This window comes from Brachyhypopomus gauderio, chromosome 2 (assembly GCF_052324685.1).
Source record: "Brachyhypopomus gauderio isolate BG-103 chromosome 2, BGAUD_0.2, whole genome shotgun sequence".
Classification (NCBI taxonomy): domain Eukaryota; kingdom Metazoa; phylum Chordata; class Actinopteri; order Gymnotiformes; family Hypopomidae; genus Brachyhypopomus; species Brachyhypopomus gauderio.
The window spans coordinates 41,371,357-41,397,899 of NC_135212.1; the positions used below are offsets into that span (position 1 = coordinate 41,371,357).

The 26,543-nt window shown below is 43.4% G+C and overlaps 1 protein-coding gene across 2 annotated transcripts in view; it reads left to right on the forward strand.

Annotated features, from left to right (window-relative positions):
• cpt1a2b (carnitine palmitoyltransferase 1A2b) overlaps positions 1-25,481 on the forward strand; it is a 60,745-nt gene extending 35,264 nt beyond the window's left edge. The window contains exons 13-20 of one of the 2 annotated variants that reach the window (XM_076996321.1): positions 319-435; positions 6,435-6,599; positions 15,417-15,545; positions 16,578-16,733; positions 17,466-17,579; positions 17,675-17,767; positions 21,093-21,209; positions 24,951-25,481. In XM_076996321.1, coding sequence (XP_076852436.1) covers positions 319-435; positions 6,435-6,599; positions 15,417-15,545; positions 16,578-16,733; positions 17,466-17,579; positions 17,675-17,767; positions 21,093-21,194 — 876 coding nt within the window. In that variant the 3' untranslated portion in view covers positions 21,195-21,209; positions 24,951-25,481. The remainder of the gene's footprint in view (positions 1-318; positions 436-6,434; positions 6,600-15,416; positions 15,546-16,577; positions 16,734-17,465; positions 17,580-17,674; positions 17,768-21,092; positions 21,210-24,950) is intronic. The other variant, XM_076996324.1, reaches the window with a different exon arrangement.
• Positions 25,482-26,543: the final 1,062 nt, after the last annotated feature.

Below are 26,543 nucleotides of genomic sequence, written 5' to 3' on the forward strand. Positions count from 1 at the left end.
GTTGGCCACTCCTGATCTAGAACATCTAGTCTACACCCAGTGGTGTACATTCTCTGACCTACCCGTGAGGACCATGGTCTGATGTACAGGAAGATGGTAATGTAGGGTGACCAAACGTCCGTATTTCCCGAGACATGTCCGTATTTCACTTCGCTCCTGTCTCTTTGTATTGTAGTTTTCTTTGTTTCATGTTTACGTACTGTTGTTGGTATTGATGATTTGTTCACTAAACCGATTGACTGTTGCACTTGCGTCCAGCCTCCAACACAGCAGTGTTACACTCTTCCCCCCCCTTCTCTCTCTATCTCTCTCTCTCAGTTCACTCTGGCCACTGATGCTTTCCAGCTAGGCTATGACACAGACGGAAACTGCAGAGGTGAAGTGGAACGTTCTTTACCTCCCCCTCAGCGGCTGAGTTGGGACATTCCACAGGAGGTTAGCGCACACCCATACACACACAGCATGCTTTCACAATTGCATTCAACATACACATGCACACCCACACACACACACACAGGATGCATTTGCATATGTACCCACATTCAACGTAAATACACACATGCACACACTCATAGTTATACAGGCAAGTGCCGTGTTTGCAGCCTTTATCTGTCAGGTGGGGATTTCCTCAGCATCTTCGCCTACAGTGTGACTTTTCCACTGGTGTTTGAGTGTTTAGTTGTCAGTTCAGTAATCAGATGCTACATGCAAAAAGGCATAACTTGCTTACTAAATGGTGTTGAGACACCGGTTGCTAGAGTAACGTGCTACCAACACCAAACAAAGTGCTTAAGGTTCTGCCAAACGGGTGAACCTGTTGTAACTAACTAGGTAAAATGTGCTTATGGTTCTGCCAAATTGGTGACAATTTCAATAAATGGGTTTAGGACACTGGGAATTTGGTTCAGACAACAGAGTTTTGTGTTTTAACAATTGAAAAAAACAGTAATAAAACATCTCTCTCAGTGCACATCGCTTAGCCAGTGAACTTTTGGTGCATTTCCACACGGGCCTGCTTGGCGCGGTACGGTTTGATACGGATCGATTCGCAACGGAGCGGTACGGTCGCGTTGTATTTCCATTACAACGGTGGACCACCACAATGTGGGTGGAGTCGCTGTTGGCGCGCGGGTTGTAGTGTCGTGACATCATTTGTATGCGTCCACAACACCGTACAACAATGGACGAGATGGCGATAGCGGAGGTGTCGCTCTCCTGTGACGCAACCTGTGACGACACTCCCTGGCCAATCAGTGTCATGCTGTTCCTCCACGTTACAGAAGTTTTCCGCTTTGGAACGGTTAGAACCTCGAGCGAGTAGGTACGAAAAAAGTACCTGAAGGTATCTGCAAACTTGTACCTGGTACTAATGGAAACACTCACAAACCGTCGCAAATCGAACCGTACCGCGCCAAGCAGGCCCGTGTGGAAATGCGCCATTTGACAAATGCATCTCTTTCTCATACACTACATTCCCAAATGTATTCACTCACCCATCCAAATTATTGGAATCAGGTGTTCCAATCTGTGTTCCAATTGGTGTGGGGTTGTATTTCAGGAGCTGGGCTTGGCCTCTTAGTTCCAGTGAAAGGAACTCTGAATGCTTTAGCATACCAAGATATTTTGGACAATTCCATGCTCCCAACTTTTTTTGGAGCTGGCCCCTTGCTCTTCCAACATGACTGTGCACCAGTGCACAAAGCAAGGTCCATAAAGACATGGAGAGAGTCCTGACCTCAACCCGATAGAACACCTTTGGGATGAATTAGAGCTGTGATTCAGTACTAGGTCTTCTTGTCCAAAGTCAGTATGTGACTTCACAAATGCGCTTCTGGAAGAATGGTCTAATATCCCCAAAAACACATTCCTAAATCTTGTGGACAGCCTTCCCATAAGAGTTGAAGCTGTTCTAGCTGCCAAGGGTTGACCAATGTCATATTGAATCCTGTGGATTAGCAATGGGATGTCACTAAAGCTCATAAATGAGTTAAGGAATGTGAGTTAATACTTTTGTCAATATACTGTGTGTATATATACTGTTAAAAAAATAAAGGGAACACTAAAAAAACACATCCTAGATCTCAATGAATAAAATATTCCAGTTAAAAATCTTTATTTATGTAACGAATGAGAACAAGGAGAAGGACACAAATGCTGCCGAGAGTCAGATTTATTGGAAGGAGCGGGAGTAACCTCCTGTCTCCTAACCACATCAACTCTAATCGCTCTTGAACGGTGAGGCATTATATTTACATACACATACGGAGTTTCCAGACAACTTGACACTGCAAATGCAACGACAAACTTCTTAAGTGAATTGTAGTACAACAGGCTCCTTAAATAACACCTCTCGGACACGACAGAGAATACACAAAAGACGAATGGGTTATCACACAGACAGTAAACAAACAAACACATTCAAAATGAAAATACAATTAACCAGACTAATGCAAAACAGACCTGGTGAATGTAACAAACCTAAAGAACGATCAGGGAACAATAACGAGAAGACTCATTAAAGAGCACAGAAAATCATATATACGATGATCAAGGAAATGACTAGGAACAGATCTAATAGATAATACAAAAAGCTGAACATACAATGATCAAGGAGAAGACTAAGGGCAGATCCGATAACAAACACAGGGAACAGAACATACAAAGTCTTGCAACCGTAACTTAACCAAACTGACTTAGAAGGAAGGACTGGGCACACTGGAATATAAACCAAACACATCAAGGAGTTAAACCTAAACAGCTGATCAGGACTAATAATGGGCAGCGGGACTAAGGGGCGTGACAGGGGAACGCTACGGAGATTCAACTAAAAACGAAATTAAGGGAAACATGAAGACATCACATAGGTTGGGGCGGAGTAGATGTTATAATTTTACATAGTGGAATGCGTTGAGAATAAAATATAAAAAATCATTATTATCCTATGGAGGTCTGGATTTGGAATCATACCCAAAATCAAAGTGGAAAATCAAATGACAGGCTGATTCAACTTCAGTGGAAATTCCTCAAGACAAGTTAAAATGAGGCTCAGTAGTGTGTGTGGCCTTCATGTGCCTGTAAGACCTCCCTACAACACCTGGGCATGCTTCTGATGCGGCGGATGTTCTCCTGAGGAATCTCCTCCTAGACCTGGATTAAAGCATCAGTCAAGTCCTGGACAGTCTGTGGTGCAATGTGGCATTGGTGGATGATGTCCCAGATGTGCTCGATTGGATTAAGGTCTGGGGAACTTGCAGGCCAGTCCATAGCATCAATGCCTTCATCATGCAGGAACTGGGGGGTATTCCAGAAAGCAGGTTTAACAAACTCTAAACTTAACCCTGAACTCTGAGTTGTCTTACCCCGATCTGACATACTCAGTTTTCAGTTCCAAAACGGTGGATCGGAGTTAAAGTAATCAATGTAGCTCAACTTTGAGTAGGTTGACCCAGACAGAAGCGCATTCATGTGTAACTATTAAAGACATTCTTAATAGAATGCAGATAATTACTGTACACTAAAGCTCTTAGTTAGTGGCGGGTGAGTGTAAACTGGCGGTATGTGATACACTGCCTATTGAAGATGTGGATTTGATTTTAAATGGGGAGTAGCGTGCAATGAGAAGTAAGACTCGCAGACCTGTTTTAAACCAGCGTGGAACGAGCAGGGAGATTTTTGGTAGATTGTTGAGCAGCGTGCAAAGAGCAGTAAGACTGGCAGACAGATGAGCAGGGGTGCGTGCCTGACTAACCTGTCTTTACAGGATAGTCTACAATATGAGGTTGTTAAAGCAGCTATTCTACAGGCATATGAATTAGTCCCTGAAGCTTATAGACAACGCTTTAGACAGTTGATGAAGCAGCCAACGCAAACGTATGTCGAGTTTGGTCGTGATAAGAGTGTACTCTTTGATAAATGGTGTAGTGCCAATAAGGTGGATGATTTTGAGTCTTTGCTGATTTAATGTGAAAGCAGTGATTGCAGATGGAGTCTCTGACAATCTCTGTTGTCAACCACATGCATGTAAGGTTCCTCGTCTGTGGGCATGTCTGAGATGGTAGGCTGTCCCTCTCCCTGGATGGTTACAATGTCATGTAATACCCAGTGTTGCGAATAACGCCGTTAAAAATAACGGCGTTAGGTAACGGCGTCATTTTGTCAGTAACGGGATAATATAATTAATTACTTTTCCTGTCGTTACAACGCCGTTGACGTTACTGGTCATTAAAAGCGGTGCGTTACTATATATTGATATACTAACAGTAATGCGAGCGGACCGCTGCCCAGGCTAGTGAGGAGTAACAGATAGGTCACAGTTCTCGGTGTAACACCTGTTTAACTTAGCCAATCGCTTACTGACTTGTTAAGGCAGCGTTATGGTAGCCAATCAGAGCCAGTGTTTTTATACGCGCGGCGAAATACTCCAGTGACACGACACAAACGGAGAAGAGACAGAAATAGCGAGTCAGAAGCAAGCCAAAGAAAAATTTGCATTTTCAAGGTGGCGATATAAACATTATTTAAGAAAATACTTGAAGTTCCTGAATGTCTACCAGACTGGGTATTTGATTTATTTAATTAAAAATATAGGTTTTATTGTTAAGTTTACTTCTATTGTGAACAGACCAGTTGTCTCAGGTTGAGAGAATTTATTTTAATTTGATAGATGTAAATGCACTTTATATAGTGTAACTGTTTACTTTTGCTTTTATTTTTTACAAAGATTTGGGATTTTAAAGGATTTTATCCTGCACTGGTCTGTGGATGTGCAATAAATATCAAACGTTAAACGCCTTTCTGATCTACTCATTTCAACTGACTGTAAAAACTGCTTTTTCAAAAAAAAAAAATTCATTGGCATATAACTTTTTTTTAAACTGTAACGCAAATAGTTACTTTCCCTGGTAACGAGTTACTTTTATTATAGAGTAATTCAGTTACTAACTCAGTTACTTATTTGAACAAGTAGTGAGTAATTATAACTAATTACTTTTTTAAAGTAACGTTCCCAACACTGGTAATACCACATATGCCATTATTATGTGGCATGCCCTCTCAGGGGTAACTCTGAGACCCTTCAGGCACTGGAACCTGGTCTCAAGGATTCCTAGGGTCATTTCAATTCTTGCCCTGGTTGTTGCTATGTGTCTTTCTTTGTTCGGTCCGCCTCTACCCTAGACAAGGGCGGGTCATAACAATTACATTATTCATTTAAGGGTTATAAAGGTTAGTACCTGTACATTATTGCTATGGATGGATTTCTGTTTATGTAATTGCCTTCATGTTCTGATGGTGCTGTAATAGGTAGCATATGTGGGTTCCATCAATGCAGCCAATCACTCTAAGAAATCCTTAAAATGTAAATGGAATGAAGTTCGTTATATATTGCTTCTCCTTTGCTTAATTTCTTTATTGCCCGTGTGAATTAAAAACAAACCAACGATGCTGTGGAATTCCTCTTTCATGTCCATAACTGGCTTATGCCCAGGAAACACCACAAAACTGCGCACTAGTTGCTTTAATGCCAGACATAGTTTTCAGACAGACCGACATACAGTAGCTTTGCTGACAGGTTCTGCATCTCCTACACTATAAAAAAAACTTCCACTAGCAAAAAAGTGAAGAGCGATGTATAAAAATCTGGAGAGAATTGAGGGCTAATCCACGATGTGTAAAATTTGAAATGTGATGCTTAATAGAGCATTCTAGATTGCCTAGAGAGCAACCTAGAGTTTCTGTGAATTCTGAGTTAACTTACCCGGTTTTCTCGCTTAACCCGCTTCTTGGAATACCCCCCTGGTGTACTGCTCCATGCTCTGGACACTGCTGACAGACACAGCAAACCTTCTTGCCACAGCTCGCATTGATGTGCCATCCTGGATGAGCTGCACTACCTGAGCAAATTCTGTGGGTTGTAGACACCATATCATGCTGTTTCTATGGTGAGAGAATTGACAAAATGGCAAAGTTACCAAAACATCAGCCAGAAAGGATGAGAACAGAGAAAAAGTGGTCACCACTTGCAGAAGGGGGTCCTGGTGTCTGTTCCATTTGCAAAACAGCAGGTGAAATTGATTCACAGTCAGTGTTGCTTCCTAACTGAACAGGTCCCTCACCATTTATTTATTTATATATATATATATATATATATATATATATATATATATATATATATATATATATATATATATATATACACACACACACACACACACACACACACTTCACTAATTAGGGCATCTTACTAATCTATACTTAACTGTAAATAAACCCTAGCTATAAATAATAATAGATACTGCTCCTCCCACACTGCCCTGCACCCTGACTACTGCCCCTCCCACACTGCCCTGCACCCCTACTACTGCCCCTTCAACACTGGTGCAGGACCCATGGGAGAACTGACTATTAATCCTGCTGTGACCTTTTTCTGTTTCCAGGTGCAGAAGCAGGAGATCGAATCCTTGGCTGTGGCTCAAGCCCTTGCTGATGACGTCGACTGCCATGTGTTTCCTTTCAGAGACTTTGGGAAGGGCCGCATCAAACGGCTGAAGATTAGTCCAGATGCCTTCATTCAGATCGCTCTACAGCTGGCGTACTTCCGGGTGGGTACACTGGGACTTTCCCACTCACCCACGGACGTAGTTGGGGGGGGGGGGGGGACATGTCCCCCCCACTTTTTCAAAAGCCGGTTTTGGTCCCCCCCCAGTTTTTACAGTTAAAACCAAATATCTAAATAGCGACGAATCTAGCACTAGGACCATGCAGAAAACGATCGCTCCGAGCTCCGCTCCGGTAACACCCCCCCCGCTCAACAATTTTCGTTCGCCACCCCTGTTTGTGTCCCCCCCACTTATGAAATCAAAATTACGTCCATGCACTCACCCACCTTCGTTCTCCTTTTACATTCATTCTTACTCTCTTGTTTCTCTTTTTCACTCTTGTCCTTGTTCATTTGTTTGTGCATACACACACTTTCAAACATATAATGCAACTGTTTATCTGTCTTACCATGTTTCCTAACATTGACTTCACACATGGCTGATGCTTTTACTCTTAGAAGAGTCATGTATGGAAAAAAAAAGTTTATGAAGAATATTTTTTTATTAGGCTACATATGTCACCCCAGTCATAAACATTAGATATTGTGTCACCAGCCCATTAACAACAACCAAATATGGAGCACAGATGTTTATGGTATTTGTTCAAATATTTTGTGAAATGTATTCATGGATTTTGCAACCATCAATAAGATAATGTTACATGAAACATGAAACAGAAATGAAACATAAAGGGGCAGCACATGAAAACATGAAGGGGCAGGAAGGCGGGGACAAGGCAGGGACACACCCCTTGCAGTCCTGGGGGGTATTCCAGAAAGCGGGTTTAACAAACTCTAAACTTAACCCTGAACTCTGAGTTGTCTTACCCTGATCTGACATACTCAGAGTTTTCGGTTCCAAAACGGAGTTAAAGTAATCAGGGTCACTCTGAGTAGGTTGACCCAGACAGAAGCGTGTTCATGTGTAACTATTAAAGGCATTCTTAATGGAGCACCGATAAACGCGAAAATCACCCGAGCATCGTATTTCACACCACTGTAGCTTGACGTATTAATGACTGCATATGCAGAATATATAGATATTATTAAATGTAAATGTAATGCTGCGGTACCTGCTAGAGAAAGGCAGTCAGCATGTCAAAAAATTGCCAACAGAGTTAATGCGCGAGTGAAAATTATATTTTTAAATTTAGCAGAAGGGCACAATTATATTATTATATTCTCCAAATTTATAATACTGTATTGAGTTTTTAAATATATTTTTAATTGAACACTTACTAATTCCAGGTCTAATCTGAATGATGTGAAACACACATGGCATCAGATAAAAATGAAGTAGGCCTATAAGAATATAGTACAAAGTGGTATGGCTGTACATAACTATATCTTATTCTTAAAATATATTCTAAAATATATTTACAGGAATAATGAAATAATGAAACACAACAGTGAATTTGACTGTAATGTATATTAAAAGGTTACAGGGTGGGTGGTGGTGCATGATTTAATGTGGAAAGCAGTGATTGCAGATGGAGTCTCTGACAACTCCACCATCTCTGTTGTCACCCACATACATGTAAGGTTCCTCATCTGTGGGCATGTCTGAGATGGTAGGCTGTCGCTCTTCCTGTATGGTTGCAATGTTGTGTAATACCACACATGCCATTATTATGTGGCACGCCCTATCAGGGGTAACTCTGAGCCCCTTCAGGCACTGGAACCTGGCCTTGAGGGATTCCTAGGGTCATTTCAGTTCTTGCCCTGGTTTTGCTGTGGGCCTGATGGTAGCGGGACTGTGGTCCAGGTGCAGGATCTGAATACGGAGTCATAAGGTATAGGGCAGGCAGGGATACCCTCTGTCTCCATGATGGAGGACATCATAGTGTCCTATAATCGCACTAGGGTTTGCAATGATTTAACTATTACACTGCATGTGAACAACTAGCATAACTACATCAGGCCTACCCTGTTCAGATTTGTTGTACAGTGTGGAATCATGCACGGATCCTGGCCATCTGGCTTCAACATTTGTGATGAGGTGGGAAGCATCACATATGATCTTGATGGGGAGAACAGTCAGTTACAATAGCTACGTTATTCTTGTTACCATTAAAGATAAGTACATTATTCATTAAGGGTTATAAAGGTTAGTTCCTGTACATTAATGCTATGGATGGATTTTCTGTTTATGTAATCGCCTTCATGTTCTAATGGTGATGGAATAGGTAGCATATGTGGGTTCCATCAATGCAGCCAATCACTCTAAGAAATCCTTAAAAATGTAAATGGAATGAAGTTTGTTATATATTGCTTCTCCTTTGCTTAATTTCTTTATTGTCCGTGTGAATTAAAGACAAACCAACGATGCTGTGGAATTCCTCTTTGATGTCCCTAACTGGCTTATGCCCAGGAAACACAACAAAACTGGGCAGACCGATATACAGTAGCTTTGCTGACAGATTCCGCATCTCCTACACTATAAAGAAAACTTCAACTAGCAAAAAACGAAGAGCGATGTATAAAAATCTGGAGAGATTTAGGTTCAAGTTAACCTGCCAGCGAGCAGTTTAGCTTCAGAGCATAAGTTGCTATAGTAACTGACTCAGGTTCTCTATAAGCTCGGTTTCTGGAACGGAAAACCTTGAGTTTCCATGAATTCTGAGTTAACTTACTTAACACAAAACACAAATATTAGCTCACAGACTGGGCTGTCAACAAGACAGAAACCACACCCAGTTGGTCACAGGGCACTCACGGCCTAACTGGCATTCAGCTGCTGAGCCCCACAAAAGTGTGCGGACGAGGAGCTACAGCTCCCCACTCGTCTGTGGTGTCTCTGTGTGCAGGTTGCCTCCTCTCGGAGCTGACCCCTGCCTTCCGCTAGGGGTCACCCAAGCCTCCTGGGGAGTCAGCCCCTCCCAGGGCCTCTCATAGCAAGGTGGACTCCTCCACCCAAGCCAGGAGCACCAGAGATCGAGGCCCAGGGCACCCCCATTGCAGGCTGGGAGAACAGCCCCAAGGGCCTCCTAGTCACCCCGAGCAGGAGGGAGGATCTCCATCTTCAGCAGGAGCTCTTCAGACCGGAGCCCCATGGTCCCCAAACATCCGGGGGGGCCCAGCCCTAGTGGAAGAGGCTCTTTCAGACCAGGCTCCGGTCACCCCACAACATAAGGGGGCTCCTGCCAGCTGGAGACCTCCACACGGACCAGGAAAACAACAACCTACAAATAATTCAAGCACACACACACACAACACAAACGTGCACTTACCCAGATCCCCCTACCACGGGGGAAGGGTCTCCCTCTGGAGCTGTGCCCTCCGTACTACCATCTGTGTCACGGGACCGCCACTGGTCCCCCCAACACACATTTAAGGGGGAGGAGCATATGGGGAATTACATTAAACAAATCACGCACACACTAGGACAAATGAACAAGAAAAGACAAGACAAACAAAAAACAGTGTACAAACGATGAACAGACACATGTGCGCTCTCAACACATAATGGTGACGCGCCACTCCATGTTCGCAGTCGCTCCCCACACATAACACAAGACAAATGGGGAGCGAGGCGACAGTGATGAGCAGCACTCGAGTGACGCACACATAACATGAAACATCTGACACAAGTGAGCAGCGCACACTGATCCATACGCCCATTTACACACGTAAACAAAGTCAACAACGATACAGCCACTTAACACAAAAAGCTTCACCAGGGTCGACAGCCCTAGTCACTGCCGTGCCACCCACAACATTTAAGCACAGCGGGACGAACAAAAATGACCCAGCTCTTCTCTATACACAAACAACAAACATCATGCAGACAAACACTTACGATGAGACATGACCACGAACGAAGGAGAAAGTAAAGGAGACTGGCGGCTTCCGAATGGTGACTGGTCATTCTGTGACGGGCAGGGAGTGCGAAATAAAATCATACCAAAACTCAGGAAAAAAGGAGGGTTTAATGTATAACGTGCGCAAACCAAAAACCCGCGACACGATCCGAATTAAGGATATAATGACCAGCAGTCAACTGGTACAAAGACAAGACATATATAGACAAACAAACGACGGTCAGGTCAGGCGGACCATAGGCCCCGCCCACATGAGGGACGAACACAACGCAACAACAACAAGACTACTGCCGCTGTGGATGGGGCGACCAGTAGGGGGCCCGCCGTACCATGACAAAACTGTAATGTCAGAAAATATATTCTCATAAAATATAGTCTCATCGTGGAGGATTACATACGTAACATAAAAGCATTGAGCTAAATAAAATTCGCATTTTAGTAAAATAAAAAAAAACATTTATATTAAAAAACCTCATCTGTATTAACCTTTACTAACACTTACAACATGCCTGCCTGATTATTAGGGCTGCAAATCTTTGGGAATCCCTCTTGATTCGATTCAGAATCGATTCTTCGGGTTACGATTCGATTTTTTCCCGATTCTATCAGATCCCAACGATTCGATTCAAAAACGATTATTTTCCGATTAAAAAACGATTCTCGATTCAAAACGAGCTACTCCGGTCTGCTGGCATGAAAACAGAGTACATTTATAAAGATATTATAATTGTAAAGGTTTTATCAAAAAATTGCAATAATGTAAACACACAAAGGTAAATCCAAGACAACATGTCTGTTTGAGGCTGACACTCAGAACACTACATTAAACTAATAAAACTGTAGTAAAATAAATAAAATTGGTAGGCTTAGGCTAGCTGCCAGAACTGGCCACTACTCAAAAATTTGATTATACAAAAATACTGCTCTTTCTGTAAAAACAACAAATTGCTTCGTACAAGACTTAGGCTTAGGCTAGCTACCTATTTCTGCCACTTCCAGAAACAAAATTACACTTTTTTCCTTAACAAATCACAAAAACTAAAAATATATGAAAGTGCTTCCAAAAATAAAAGTGCTGTTACATTAATAAAATGGGTAGGCTTACGTTAGCTGCCAGAACTTCCACTTCACAGATGAAAAAAATATATATATCAGTGGGGAACCGTCAGGGCCCTCTACGCCCCTTAAAACATAAATATATATAATATAATTATCCAATTTTATTTTATCTACTTACAGTTTGACAATCGACATCTAAACTATTACAAAAATATAAGCAAATACATCATTCAACCATGTCTATTCAATCTGTGTTTGAAGGTGAGGGGTTAAGAGGAAGCCTGTGAGCCTGTGTCTCCCCCTATCAGGACTGTGATGCCTGCTGTTTGTTTACAGAGGGCCTGGCAATTATAATTCAGCTCAATACCAGTTTCAAATGACAGCAAAATTGACCAATCATATCTTCCCTCTTAGTGGGCAGGCTTAACTGTATGATAATTTCCGCCCGCTGTGGCGACGCTAGCTGGCGTTAGCGTACCACCGCTAGCTAATTTCGATTCATTCCTTTGATGTCCTCGTGCGCGTTGTTTACATATTCCGCTTCCGAGGAACACGGAGCTGTGAACCTTATTTTGTTGGAACCTTATTTTACTTAAGAAGTTATCTAGTACAGATATTACTGTTTATTGCGTTTCTAAAGCTGTACTGTCATCTCAGTTTTTTTTTCTTTATTGCAGTTATGGGGATGGGGGCGGGCCCAGGTTTAATGGACACGGTTCGCTACTGATATTTATACCGTATTTTCTAAAAGCTGCATATATCTACTTAACTGAATACATTTAATTGAACTTATCAGTTTCTGAACGGGGCCTGTAGCATTTCATGTGCGACAGTGTTTGTGTTGAATTCCGACTTGCCACATTTATTCGCATAAAGACGCTACAGATTATATTGTCGATTTACGTTTCTATACATAAATAAGAGCTAGACTTTAATTATCCATCACAGCAAACGGCATTATCTATGTCCAAAGCTACACTGGCTCAAAGGTGTTAATTATTTTAAATAAAATACACACTGGCTATAACGAAGTTCACCTCTGACCACGACTTCGCAGTATTACAGCAGTATTATGTCTAAATATCTAGTTAGGACAAAACTAGAGTGCTCAATGAACTTATTGAAGTTATTTTTATTTCAACTTTATTTTACCAGGAGTTATAATCACCGTAACTCCCAAATATCGTCTATAGCGTCTTTATGCGTGTGCAAACAATCAAGCCCATTCTTACCCAGGCCGGGTTGACGGTAAAATCTAAAGTGTTTTCAAATGGTTGCTTTCAAAGACCGCGGAGCCGTTTGGACTTCATACTTTAGCAGCGCAACAACAAATACCGTACACTACACAACCCGCTGTAGCTTTACTAGCATACCTGTACATAGTCAAAGCTGTTTCCTTGTTTTGCCTAGCACTACGGTGGCTGAGAAGGCACACATGCGCCCGAAAAAAAATCTATTTTTTGAAAATGAGAATCGATTCTGAATCGTTCAATGTTAGAAATGCGATTCGAGCTCAAATCAATTTTTTCCTGCACCCCTACTGATTATGCTTCCATACCGCTACTTGCACATAGAAAGTTGCTTGTTAGTGGAAAACCGGAAGTACAACACCAGAAACCGCAGGTACATCTCTGCATACTTCAAAATATGGCACACATAACTGATTAAAAATTAATCTAAAAATACATAACCACTAACATTTTTACATTCTCAATTTAAACCAATAAACATACATATTTTAATCATACATATTTAGGGAAAAGTCCTAAGGGCAGCACAATAGCCCTAGCACTTGCTGACCTTTTTGAAGGTCAGATCTGGCTCATCTTGACCCCAGAGGCAAAACATGCATTCAAAACCCTCAAACCCTCTTTTATGACTATTTCCATTCTGCAGCTCCCAAACATCTCCTCGCCCTACGTTGTAGAAGCAGAAGCATCAGACCTGGGGGGGTAGGGATGGTTTTGTCCCAATGGTCTGGACAAAATTTGATCCAATAGTAGTGCAGGCAGAGGATCACACTATGGGAAACCCACAAGAAATCCAGGGGAGAAACACAGGAGGGCTGCACAAAACCTTCAGATAAACCAGAAATCGTATGATCAAGAGTCATGGAGGACAGAGGAGAGGCAAAAACAGCAGGAACCACCAATTCAGCATCGACCACTCAGGACAGCAGCAAATCAGTGACTGGCCATGTTTCTCATGGTGTGCTTACAGGCCTTCTCCTGAGAAGAATCAGGTGTGGGAGATAATTGTTGCTACAGCAGGTGCTAGAATTAAGGGGGTGAAGACCTCTGGAGACCTTAACTGAGAGGACAGCTGTCAGCTGGCAGAGCCGGCCCTGACCAATGTGGTGCCCTAGGCGAGATTTTGGTTGGTGCCCCCTGTATCATCAATCATCGGGTTGATTGTGTCACTATTAAAGAAACAAATAAAAAGCAAATGACTTAAATATTACCATATAACAAGCAATAAATATAAAGGTGTTGCACAAAAATATTTAAAAACTATTTTACATAACGTAGTGCAGAGAACAACTTTTAAATATTAACAGGGCCGGAGTGGGACACTTTTTCAGCCCGGGAGTTTCATGCCCAAATCCGGCCCAAAATTATTTTCCCCTCCCAATCGGCCCAAACTAGAGATTGACATGAGCCGGCCCATCGGGATTCCTCCCGAATCTCCCGATTAGCCACTCCGGCTCTGAATATTAATAATAAATAAAAAAATAAATTACAAACAACAACTACCACCAGTGCAAATCAGGGCAATTTGCCTACTGCAACATTATTATTTCAAAAGTGCATCCGCAATGAACAGAGGAGCATATGTGTGTTTTAGTATATATTTATTTTAAGCTAAGCTAATCATAGCACCTACTAGGATTGGGCAGTATGATGACAGTGGCGGTTTTCACTAAGATCATACAGAGGGGAAAAAGCCACAATGACGATTGAGTGTTAGTTGTGAGTCAAGCGAGCTGGTTTCAAAGAAAAACACAACAGCTACAGATTGGCAACATTTTGGATTTGTTTCAAATAAAAATGAGAGACCATTGGAGCACGCCCCCACGATTCTAATTCGATAATATGATTGGTTGATAAAACTGCCAATCTATAATAAAAGCTCTCAATGTAAAAGGGCCTTTCTCTCTTTTACCTAGAAACAACGGTGTGAAATATTCTGATTGGTTGATTTTTTATTTCACTGCTGAGGTTTTTTTCAAGCACAAGTACGAAAAGTGGATTTGAAAGCCGATTTATAGGAAAAATACAAATTATTGGTGAAGCGTTATTAACATATATTACATATAATAGATAAAGCATCCTTTTTAAGATCAATTAACCTTCAGAGAAGGCGTTGAGGTCCCTGATGATTCGCCAATGTGTTAATTCAGCACATATTACCATTATATTACCTGTTTTTCTGCCTTTTTGAGGTCTTTACAGGGAGATGTCACTCACTCTGTGGTGTACAGAGAAACAGTAACGAGGTGCGCAGAGCGCGCGGGGGAGGGCGGGTTGGCGCGCAGGTGATAGGTGTCGTGTGTTGTTATTATAAGAATTATTAATTTGACTAATATTACTAAACAATGAAATTATGATTATGTGGACTTTGCTTGTTTTCACATTTATTGTTTATTTGTTTAAAAAAAAAAAAAAAACGCATGCACGCGAGCGCCCCCTGGACAGCCGGCGCCCCTAGCATTTGCCTATATCGCCTAATGGAAGGGCTGGCCCTGTCAGCTGGACTTGGGTCTCACTATCAGTTGCAGAATCTAATATTTTCTGCCCATGTTCTATGACTTTTTGTTGGTAACACACATACACATTCAAGCTTTTAATGAAATCGTGTGAAAAAATATGAAGAATGTGTTAGCTCATGTGAAGCATGTGTGTGAACACAAATTGTTTTGTGAACACAAATTGTGTTTGTAGGACCGAGGTGGGTTTTGTCTGACATATGAAGCCTCCATGACGCGGCTATTCCGCGAGGGCCGGACTGAGACTGTGCGTTCCTGTACCAGTGAGAGCTGCGCCTTCGTTCAGGCGCACGACTCTGGAGAGGTAGGACACCCTGAGCTGTCCCAGATCACAATGCTGTCATTATTCTCATGTTCTTGGTTGGACACACTGTTTTACTAGGAGCATTGTGAAGGCTGGTTCAGATTTTGTTAGGCTTTGCTCTAGTCTTGATCGCTGTCTGACCTTTAATCTGAATTTTTGGGTGGTGAATCACTCTCAGTCCAGAAGTGATTGTACTTTAATTAATTAATACAGTTGTGTCTGATAAACTCATACCACTCATCACACAACCATGTTAGTGTTTATACTGTTACATCTCTAAGTAATATTCTGTAAGCAGTCCATCCATCCATCCATTGTCATCCGCTTTATCCGGGTTTGGGTCGCAGGGGCACATAGATATAATGTCCTGGGTCTTTCCCGGGGTCTCCTCCCAGTTGGAGGAGTAGTGACTCTACTCTGAGCCTCTCCCAGATGACCGTGCTCTATACCTTATCTCTAAGGGAGAGCCCGGACACCCTGAGAGAAAACTCATTTCGGCCACTTGTATTCGCAATCTCATTCTTTCGGTCACTACCCAGAGCTCGTGACCATAGGTAAGAGTCAGAATGTAGATTGGCCAGTAAATTGAGAGCTTTGCCTTTTGGCTCAGTTCTCTCTTCACCACAATGGTCCAATACAGCGTCCGCAATACTGCAGCCGCAGCACTGATTTGCCTGTCCGCCTGTCTGTAAGCATGTTGAGAAAATAACTAATGAATGGGATGGACTGTGGTTGATGACAGATAGGCTACTGTCTGTAGTTGTAATCTAATATCAAGCACTTGTAAGACAAATATGCCTAATGATGTTGCTAATAAATGTAGATACAAAGTAGGTCTTTTGAATGACTAAGTGGGAGAACATGCAAAGTAGGAATTCGAGTAGGAAGGGTCACGCCCTAACATTTACCAGCTGGAATGTTCGTAGGGTTCATGAATCACAGGCTGATGATTGTATGTAGGAGACCAAATATCTGAAGGCCTTAAATTGCGTGCCATTCACATTATTCACTGCTTGGTTCTGCATTTTTCAGGGGAGAGAAGAATGCTGCAAGCTGCTTCGTAAGGCTGCTGAGACGCACCAGAACCTCTATCGACTGGCCATGACAGGATCTGGCATTGACAGGCACCTCTTCTGCCTGTATGTTGTCTCAAAATATCTGGGGGTGGAGTCACCTTTCCTCAAAAAGGTAAGTATTGGAACATGTTCTTCAGTCTGCTTCCTCGCCATGCAGAGATAAAAAAGTGCAGTCCTCCTTTTGACGTGATTGGCCATGAAGCATCAGCTCCACTAGGTGCCATCAGACCCACTAGGTACCATAAGATCCACTAGGTGCTATCAGATCTACTACTATGGCCTGAAATGTCATGTGTGTTTCATGTTATCATTGTCATTGTTGGGTCTTTTGGGCGTTGCAAGAGTGCATGTCTTCTGAGTGTGTGTGGGAAAAGGGACTTGCTGGTTGTGTCTAGTTTAGTGCCAGAATTAAGCATGCCTGCATCTCCGCCCACTCTGAAAGGGCTCCAGCTCTACTTTTCTTACATTCTCAGCATTTGGGAGAACCTGAAATGGCCATGGGACCACGACTAATAGCTTCCTTTTTCATTAGAAATGGTCGTGCCTAATTCAGTCAATCAAAATTTATTTATATAGCACTTTTTACAACAGTTGTTGTCACAAAGCAGCTTTACAAGTGGTTTGCTAGGTCTGCTTTTATTTGTGTAATGACTTGCTGTGAGCCATGACTGAATTTTCTGCAAAAACTGTAATCCAATCAGTTCCAAGATCAGCCACTACAGCCACAGCAGGACATCGTTGCTATGCAAGTGAATAAATGAAACACATCTCTCAGGATGTCCACTTCATAACATCAAAGTATTGGTGTGTGTGTGTGTGCATGCATTTGTCTGCTCCTGTGCAGGTGTTGTCCGAACCGTGGCGTTTATCCACTTCTCAGACTCCTGTACAGCAGTTGGACCTCTTTGACTTGGTGAATCACCCTGACTACATCTCACTGGGTGGAGGGTTTGGCCCGGTGAGTTACACACACGTACATTATGAGGGACGAAGTTATACAAATAAATATTTTTAGATGACTAGCTCCTGCGTCTCACTGTGCTCTTCCGTTAGGTGGCTGATGATGGGTATGGAGTGTCCTACGTTATCGTTGGGGAGAATATGATCAACTTTCATGTGTCCTGCAAGCACTCCTGCAAAGAGACTGTAAGTGTGCAGGCCTCACTCCCTCATGCATCATCATATAGTTCAAGGAACACTGCAGAGTTATATATATATATATATACACTACAGGCCAAAAGTTTGGACACACCTTCTTATTCAATGCACTTTCTTTATTTCCATTTACATTATAGGTTCTCACTGAAGGCATCAAAACTATGAATGAACACATGTTGAGTTATGTACTCTCAGTGAGCTTCCACTAATTAACCCTGATAAGGCAAACCTGAAAACCATTTCAGATGACTACCTCTTTAAGCTCACTGAGCGAGTTCCAATAGTGTGCAATGCAGTAATCAGAGCAAAGTGTGGCTACTTGGAAGAAACTAGAATATAAAACATGCTTTCAGTTATTTCACCTTTTTTTGTTAAGTACATAACTCCACATGTATTCATTCATAGTTTTGATGGCTTCAGTGAATCTACAACGTAAATAGTCATGGAAATAAAGAAAGTGTGACGCTGGGCACAGGGAGACGGACGAGGCACTAGTCCAATGGTTTTGGACAAACGTCACTTTTATTTCAAATACAAATAAGCGCAGACAGCGCACGTATAACATTCACACATCTATGACTCTGACAAAGACGAGCACGGGACAGTGCGCGAACGCACATTAAATAGACAAACCACATAAGCCCCAAGTGATCACGAGATGAGCCATAGGTGAGACCGATGAACACACTCACACATCCACACCCACGAAGATTCACAGACGCAGACATCTAGATGTAGACAACATAAACACACGCCCAAAGGGGAGGGGTCAGGTGCTGTACAGTGACAGAAAGCGCATTGAATGAGAAGGTGTGTCCAAACTTTTGGCCTGTAGTGTACATATATTTAAAAATCAGCATTTAGGATTATATAAAATAGAGTTTAAGAGTCAAATACTTTAGAGTTCCAGACCACAAGAGAGGCGCTATTTCCCCTTTAACATTTGAATTTTGACATCTTTTTAGGGTGGTGGTGAGGTTAAAAAATACATTTCAAATACATTATCACAGAATGCAAATGCATATTAAGTGAATAACATTTTAATTATAACTGATACATGAATGATCACATGAAACTTCATAATTCAAATCGGGAAATACATTTTCATTTAAATAAAGGCACAACTAAAGCAGCAAAATGAATGTGTAAATGAAATATGAATAGACATCTTGTGACGGGCAGGGTGAGCGAAATAAAATGGAAGCGATCACGCCAAGTCTCAGGGAAAATGTATGGTTTAATGAAGAAAGTGTGCAAACCAAAAACCCGTGAGTTGATCCGAATTAAGGATATAATAACCAGCGGTCAACTGGTACAAAGACAAGACATATACAGATGAACAAACGACCCTTAGGTGAGACGGATCGCGGGCCCCGCCCACCTGAGGGACGAACACAACACCACAACTACAGGACAACTGCCACTGTGGACGTGGGCGACCGGCAGGGGGCCCTCCGCAACGTGACAGACCCCTCCACCAAAGCCGCACTCCCCTCCGGCCAGCGACAACAGTTTCCTCGTCCGTCCTGTCACTTTCATGCAGTGAAAAGTTACACTGACTCTTCCGTCAAGTGTAACCATGTCCATGTCAACAATGAGGGACTCTTGGTGTGGGTTCAACATAGACGTCCTCCCCCCTGATGTGGCAGTCTTGCGATTCTACAAAAGAACACACCATTACAAAATATTACATACAGCACTAAGCCTACAAAGGTTTTAGGAAATTCATGTAATGAAACACCTTTTTACAGATCTGTATTGAGTCATACTGTAAACATATATGAAATGAATAAAGCAATTACCTGGTCTCCTCTATGAATGTTCAGACTATGGTGGACTTGAATCCCTCCCCTTATAGTCAATCCATGGGCAAGAACGTGGTCAATGATGGTTGCCCATATTTAATCTGAAATTATTGTTTGTCTTTTTCCTCCTCTTACCCTTACTCTGCCTCTACTGGCTAATATTGGTTTCTTCAGATCATTTTTCATGTGTGATCAATTTAAAGTGGCTGTGTTTAAGTTGTAAGATCAGTGCTTTATTTGAGTTTCACTTTTGCTACTTGTGCTTACCATTATGCAACTCACAGTGCAATATGTGTTTTAGTGGGTTACAAGTGACATGGGAGTAGTAGGACAAGCACATGAGAATCAAAACATTAGCTCACAGGAGAATAAAAAAGGACGTGACTTATAGGCGGAAGCAACTGTACCCTGCATCTTACAAATGTGTCCTTTGTCTCTGTGATACTGTAATTCTGTACTGTATACTGTAATTTGTTCATATGAACCTGTGTAGTGTCTGAGCTTATGTAATACTTTATGTAGTGATTAAGTTTAAACTGTGTCTAAAATTCATTTCTCTTCTTCTTATGGTGAATTGAGCTGGACAAAGAGGTTGAAGAACATGTGTTTTACATATGGGTTTTAGCTTAGGTGAAAGGAGCCTTGTCCAGGGGTCAAAGGTCTGGTGGGCCTTTTTCCTGTCTCTGTTTAGACTAAATACTGAGGCTGTCTGATAATTTATACATTTTCCAACTTTTCTGAAATTTGCAAATCTTTGGTATAGAATGATATAAAAATATTTTGAAGAGAAAGGGGTAATATATTTTTTTTCTCTTTAAGCACATGAAATACCGGAGTCTCTGGGACGCCAAGCAACAAAGCAGTAAATAGAACATCAACAAAACAATGGTTGTCACGTAGGGCTACGCCCCCTCTCATAGCTGTCACTCCGGGTTCCCTCGTGTCTGTGTTCCTTGCCCGTTTGTCCCGCCCTGCTTGTTTATTTTGATAATTCCCTATTGTCTACCACGCCCCTGTATCATTGCCGTCACCTGTTCCTTCCTTGCCCCTGAGTCTCCCTTGTCCTTCGTCGGTTATTTTGGATGTTTGGTTGTTTGTGGTGTGTTCCAGTCTTAATTTCCGATCGCCTGTTTCTCGTGTTCTCTGTGTCTCCCTGCCTTGTCGGTGTTCCCTGTTTTGTCATGCCTGTTTATGCCTGTTTCTCTGACTGCCCTCCCGTTATGAACCCGGACTGGTTTTCTGACTCCGATGATGGAATGCCCTGTAATAAATCTTGCTCTTCTCAGCATTTGTGTCCGTCCCCTCGCTCCGCTGCATTACAATGGTGGTCAAAATAATGTTTAACTCTACATGCAAGTAGCACTGCAGTGTTCCTTTAACACACAGTTCAGAAATGACAGCAAGACAATATATCCGCCTTTGTGACATTCTGTAATACTGTGCAGGATGCTGGAAATTGAGCAGACTATCTTCTGTTCTTCTGAATCTTCTTTTCTCTGTGTTTTTAGGATTCCCATAAGTTTGGCTCGCAGATTAGCCGGGCGCTAACAGATATGATTTCTCTGTTCAGCGTGGACTGTAGAGGACCGGAAGAGAAGAAACGTCTCTGAAGTGAGTGACGGAGGGTGAGTGTGAGACTGTGTGTGACAGCTAGTGAGACTGAGTGAGAATGAGAGTGAGTATGTGTGAGTTTTAATTACAGAGTGAATTACATATATATATAGTGCACACGCACGTCTGCAAAAGTGTTCTGCCACCATTACGTGTTGTTATAGCCATGGTTATGACCTTCTACAATTATTTCTCAGTCTCTTTATACATTTTATGCAGTTTGTCATTGTAACGTATTACAAGAATTAGGTGACACACAGTTCAAACAAGCAATAAATCAAAGCTAATAATAAAGAATAAAAAAATGTTAGTAAAAATTTTAAATAGCATATATCTGTCACGGTGACAGCTCCGGACCCCTCCTTGTGGGCGTTATTACGTTGTCTGTGTCTAGTTTTGTCCATGTTTGTAGTTCCGTGGGTGTGGGTAATTTGTGAGCGTGTTCGATAGTCTCACCTGTGCCTTGTCTTGTGATCACGGGGGAATGTGTTATTCACCTATTTAATGTGCGTTTGCGCAATGTCTCATGCTCGTCTTTGTCTTGAGTTCGTGCCTGCGTGAGTGACCGTGTTTTGTGTGCTTGTGCTATCACGCTGGACTTCACTTGAGTCTGTATTAAAGTTAATGTTTCACTGTAACTTCGGTCGTCGTGCCCAGTGGCGGACTTAGCAATTTGGGGGCTCAAGGCGAATTTAGCTAGGGGGCCCATCAACATTAATATGTGAGAAATAAGTTCAGGTTCACACTACACGATTTTAGGCTGGTTTTTCAGTCGCCGACTGTTTTTTGTAGATCACCGACAGAAACTGTGGTCGGAGGCAAATTGGCGCTCGCTCAGTCGTGTAGTGTGAAGTTGTGTAGTCGCCGACTCATCGCAGACGACCGGCAGATATCTAGCATGTTTAATATCTAGCCCAGTCGGCGACTGAGTCAACAGCAGCGTCTAGCTACAGCCAATGGGAATGAGGAGAGAGAACCGTGGCACCGCTGAAGATATCTCTGAAGAATGTAAAAAACTTTCAAGAATGCTTTCAAAACAGTAACCCAGCAAACACAAAAAATCCTCACCTTTCTTACAACTTTACTACAACACTGTGTTTAAGTTATTGTGACAGCACTGGAGAAATAGTGGGATTGATTATATCTATGTTCACTGCAACGGAGAGATGAAATAATTCTGGCAACTTGGGACTATGGAGAGTTTAAACGGTAAAAAAAATAATAACGAAAATGTGGAGTACATGTACATTGTTTTTTTCTTCTATGTGGTGTTGCTGGTTCTCGCGAGAGTTTCATTTTCATGTTCTCGTGTTTTTGGACGGCAGCCAGATGAGTCGGCGATTCCCCAGTCATTTAATTCGTGAGCCCGCGTCGCCGATCAGTCATGTAGTGTGAAAGCCACAACAACTCAAAGACTCGCAATTACAGCACAACCAGTCATGTAGTGTGAATGGCACAAAAACCTGATGACTGAAAAGTCGTGTAGTGTGAACCTGGCTTAATCGGGGGCCCCTACAGTGGGTTGCAGTGGGAGGGGCCCAAGGCAGTTGCCTAGCCACGCCTCTATGCAAAGACCGCCTCTGGTCGTGCCTCCTCCTTCGATTGTCACAGAAAGACGAGCCACCAAAATGCCAGGATACATGTCTCGCGGGAAGAAGGGGAAGAAGATGGCTAAGCGCCGTCACACGTCTTCCTCTGCCCCGGTGTACATGAGGGAGAAGAATGTTTTTTGAAGCGGCGTGGAGAGAGGGATACCTCGTGCTCATGAAGGAGGATTATCCCCCTGGCATACCCTGAGGAGGGGTCTTGTGAGCCTATAGTGGTGGGTACAGGTGCCTTTGCCCTGACCCCCCGAGTATGAGTTTGAGAGCGGAGAGTCCGGAGAGGAGAGTACCCCCCCCGTCCCCCCCCGTGTACTCGGAAGAGGAGAGCAAGGGCGAGGCCAGCTGCTTCCCCCCGTGTCTGCAGCTCCCCGGACGTCGGAAGAGGAGGGGTCAGCCCCCCATCATCGTTGTACTCGGCACCAACGGTGTACTACGGGGAGGGCGAGGAGGAAGCCAGCCCCACTCCGTCAGTCCACTCAACCCCCAACAAGCACCCTGGTGCTGAAGAGGATGAGGTCAGCCCTCCTCCTTCCATTTGCTTGGACCCTATTGTGCAGTACGGTGAGGAGGAGGAAGAAGTCAGCCCCCCTTCATCCGTTTACTCGGCCCCCTCCGAGTATTACAGGGAAGAAGAGGAAGTCAGCCCTCCTCCGTCCGTTTACTGAGTCCACAGAGTATTACGGGGAGGAGGAAAACGACAGCTTCCCTCCGTCCGTTTGCTCGCCCCCCTCCGAGCACTACAGTGAGAGCGAGGAAGAGGACAGTGCCTCTGTCTACTCGGAGGTGACCGTGCGGTCTGAGAAGGGGTGCCCGAGGGGAGAGGAAGTTCCTCGTGCCCCCTTGGAAGGGAGCAACATGAGCTGTTCCTGTTATCCGACCTCAGAGGAGCCGATGTCGCTGGGTCGAGGCGACTCCAAGGGAGAGGAGGAGATGGAGACGTCAAGGGGTGAGGCGGCACTGTCCCCGGGAGCGCGAGTGGGCGATGGCACAGTCCGTGACCCTATGTGGAGGTCCGGAGTGCCCTCAGAGGCGCCGCGTAAAGCAGCCAGTGAGCGGCGAAGGGCAAGCCCTCTGGTAGCGCCTAAAAAAGCACCCGGGCCGTCTCTCGAGAGGAGACCGGGCGTCCAGTCAGCGGGAACACCGAACAGCGCAACGCACGCTCGGAAGATGGTCCCGAAGACCGGAGGGACTCCGCCGCCTGTCTCAGCTGCGGTCCCAGGAGAGGTTGTCAGGGCAGGCCCCAGCGCTGCCCCGCCCATGACCACCAGAGGGCGCTTGCGGTCTACATCTAGTAGACGCAATCAGCAAAGATGAGATGCAGCTGATTTTCTCCCTACTTAGGGAGGCCGCTGCCATCTCTTCTTTGCTGAGTTGTTTGTTCTCTCTCGAGCAGCCAGCCGGTAACGTTTCTCATGGTATTCTCCCCGTTGTCTTTTGCCTCTCTCTTCTCTCGAGCTGTTTTTCAAGTGTTTTCACTTTTGCACCCTTTTGGGTCTCTCTCGCTGTCCGTTTTGGGAAGTTTTTATTTTCGCCTTCCAGATTGGGTAGCCGGTTCTTCCCCTGGCGGTTTTTGTTTCCATTTTGTCATCTTACATCGCGTTGAGCTTTTCCGCGTTCTTTTGTTTTATGTTTTCCATTTCTTTTGTTTATCACTTACATCGCGTTGAGTACTTCCGCGTTTTCGTTGGTATTGCATGCTGTGTTTTTGTAGGCTACTTACCTCGCATTGAGCTTATTCAGTGTCCTTGTTTTGTATTTTCTTCTGTTGGCGTTTTCCTTTGTGCTTCTTTCACGAAGACGTTTTCCTTTGTTTCTTTTCCCACGAGCCTTTTGGCGGTGGTTTCAGTTTGTTGTTTTGTTTTTGTGGTTTTGGCATTTGGGTTTATGACAACCCCACGCGGTGTATGCACTTTCGTGTACCACCGCACAAGACGTGGTTTGTGCGCGTTCACGTGTCCCTGCATAACAGAGGTCACGCCACTGCTAGCGCTTCGCTCTGGCAGGCAGCCAGAATGATTTCGTGGCTGCTTGTGCCTGTCTGTTTGTCCGTCCCAGTGTTTTTCCCTAATTTTGTACCGTTTGTGTTTAATGTGCCAGTGTGTGTGCTTGTTAACATGCCCGTGTTCAATGTATTTTCCCCTGTCTTCCCAGGGAGGGTGTTCTAGAGCGGCTCGTGGCTGGTCCCACCATCGGGGGAGACGGCTCTCTGAGGCTCGTGGTCCCGGCGGCTCCAGACTTGCTGCGGACGGTGTAGGTTCGGGGCTTTCCAGCTGTGCGGGACGCTCCGGGAGTGGGGGCTGCTGTCACGGTGACCGCTCCAGACCCCTCCTTGTGGGCGTGTTATTACGTTGTCTGCGTCTAGTTATGTCCATGTTTGTAGTTCCGTGGGTGTGGCTCATTTGTGAGCATGTTCGTTAGTCTCACCTGTGCCTTGTCTTGTGATCACGGGGGAATGTGTTATTCAACTATTTAATGTGCGTTCGCGCAATGTCTCGTGCTCGTCTTTGTCTTGAGTTCATGCCTGCGTGAGTGAGTGTTTTGTATGATTGTGCTATCGCGCTGGACTTCACTTGAGTCTGTATTAAAGTTAATGTTTCACTGTAACTTCGGTCATCGTGCCTCCTCCTTCGATCGTCACAATATCTCTATATTCTAATAAAGAAATTGCATGGATATTGCAAAGTGAATGTGACTTTCCTTTTTTAATTGATTATTTATAATGTGTACAGCTGTGGGCAGTGATGGCATAGTTACCTTGAAAAAGTAATCCGATTACTGATTACTCCTTTTAAAAGTCACTTAGTTACGTTACTGATTACTTGATTTTAAAAGTAACTACGTTAGATTACAAGTTACTTTAGTAGTTACATTTAGCAGCAAAATTAATTTTTCCAATACTCACTTTATTGGAAGTGCATTTTTAACAGTAACAATGTATTGAAGCAGGTTCGGTAACCGAGGCAGAAACTGCTTAATCCAAAAATCCTGAGGAGGGAAACTTTATTGATAACGCAACCCTGGCGCGCGCAGGCTCCGCCCCCCCATTGTCACTTAAAGGTCTAAGACCAAGTGGCCAAGTGTCTGTCCGTTAGGAGTAGTAGTCGCTACAGTATCTCCTGACATTACGTTTGTGTAGCTGCGCTGTATTATTTGTAAATTTATTTGTTAACGTAATACAAGCGAACTGTTCAGTCAGACAGCTATTTGTTGTGAAACGAAATACCATTACAATTTCAAGCATTTTAAAGTAGGCTACATTAGTCAAAATTCCAGCACTTTTCACCTGAAACACAAAGCAACATTAAAATTGGTCAGGTAAATGTTCCTTCCACTGTTTTGAGGGGTGTTTCTCTAAACGACCACATATCGTTTCGGGATGACGCTGCAAAAAAATTACTTGAACGTGCTCACGCTCTCACAGGGTCGCGCGCAGCGTGTGGAGTCGAGCACTACGGTCAGACGCAAAAGTAGAACTGAGCCAAGAAGAAAGCAAAAATATATATTTTTACTAGGGAGAATAAAAATAGTAACACACAGTTATGTGGATAAGTAACTTTAATCTGATTACTGGACTGGAAATTGTAGCGCGTTATATTACTTGTTACCAAAAAAAGTGGTAAGATTAGAGTAACGCGTATTACTGACATCACTGGCTGTGGGATAGAAACTGTTCTTGAGTCTGTTTTTCTTTTTTTTGATGCCTGATGGTAGCAAGCAGTTGGAACAGATAGTAAACAGGGTGGG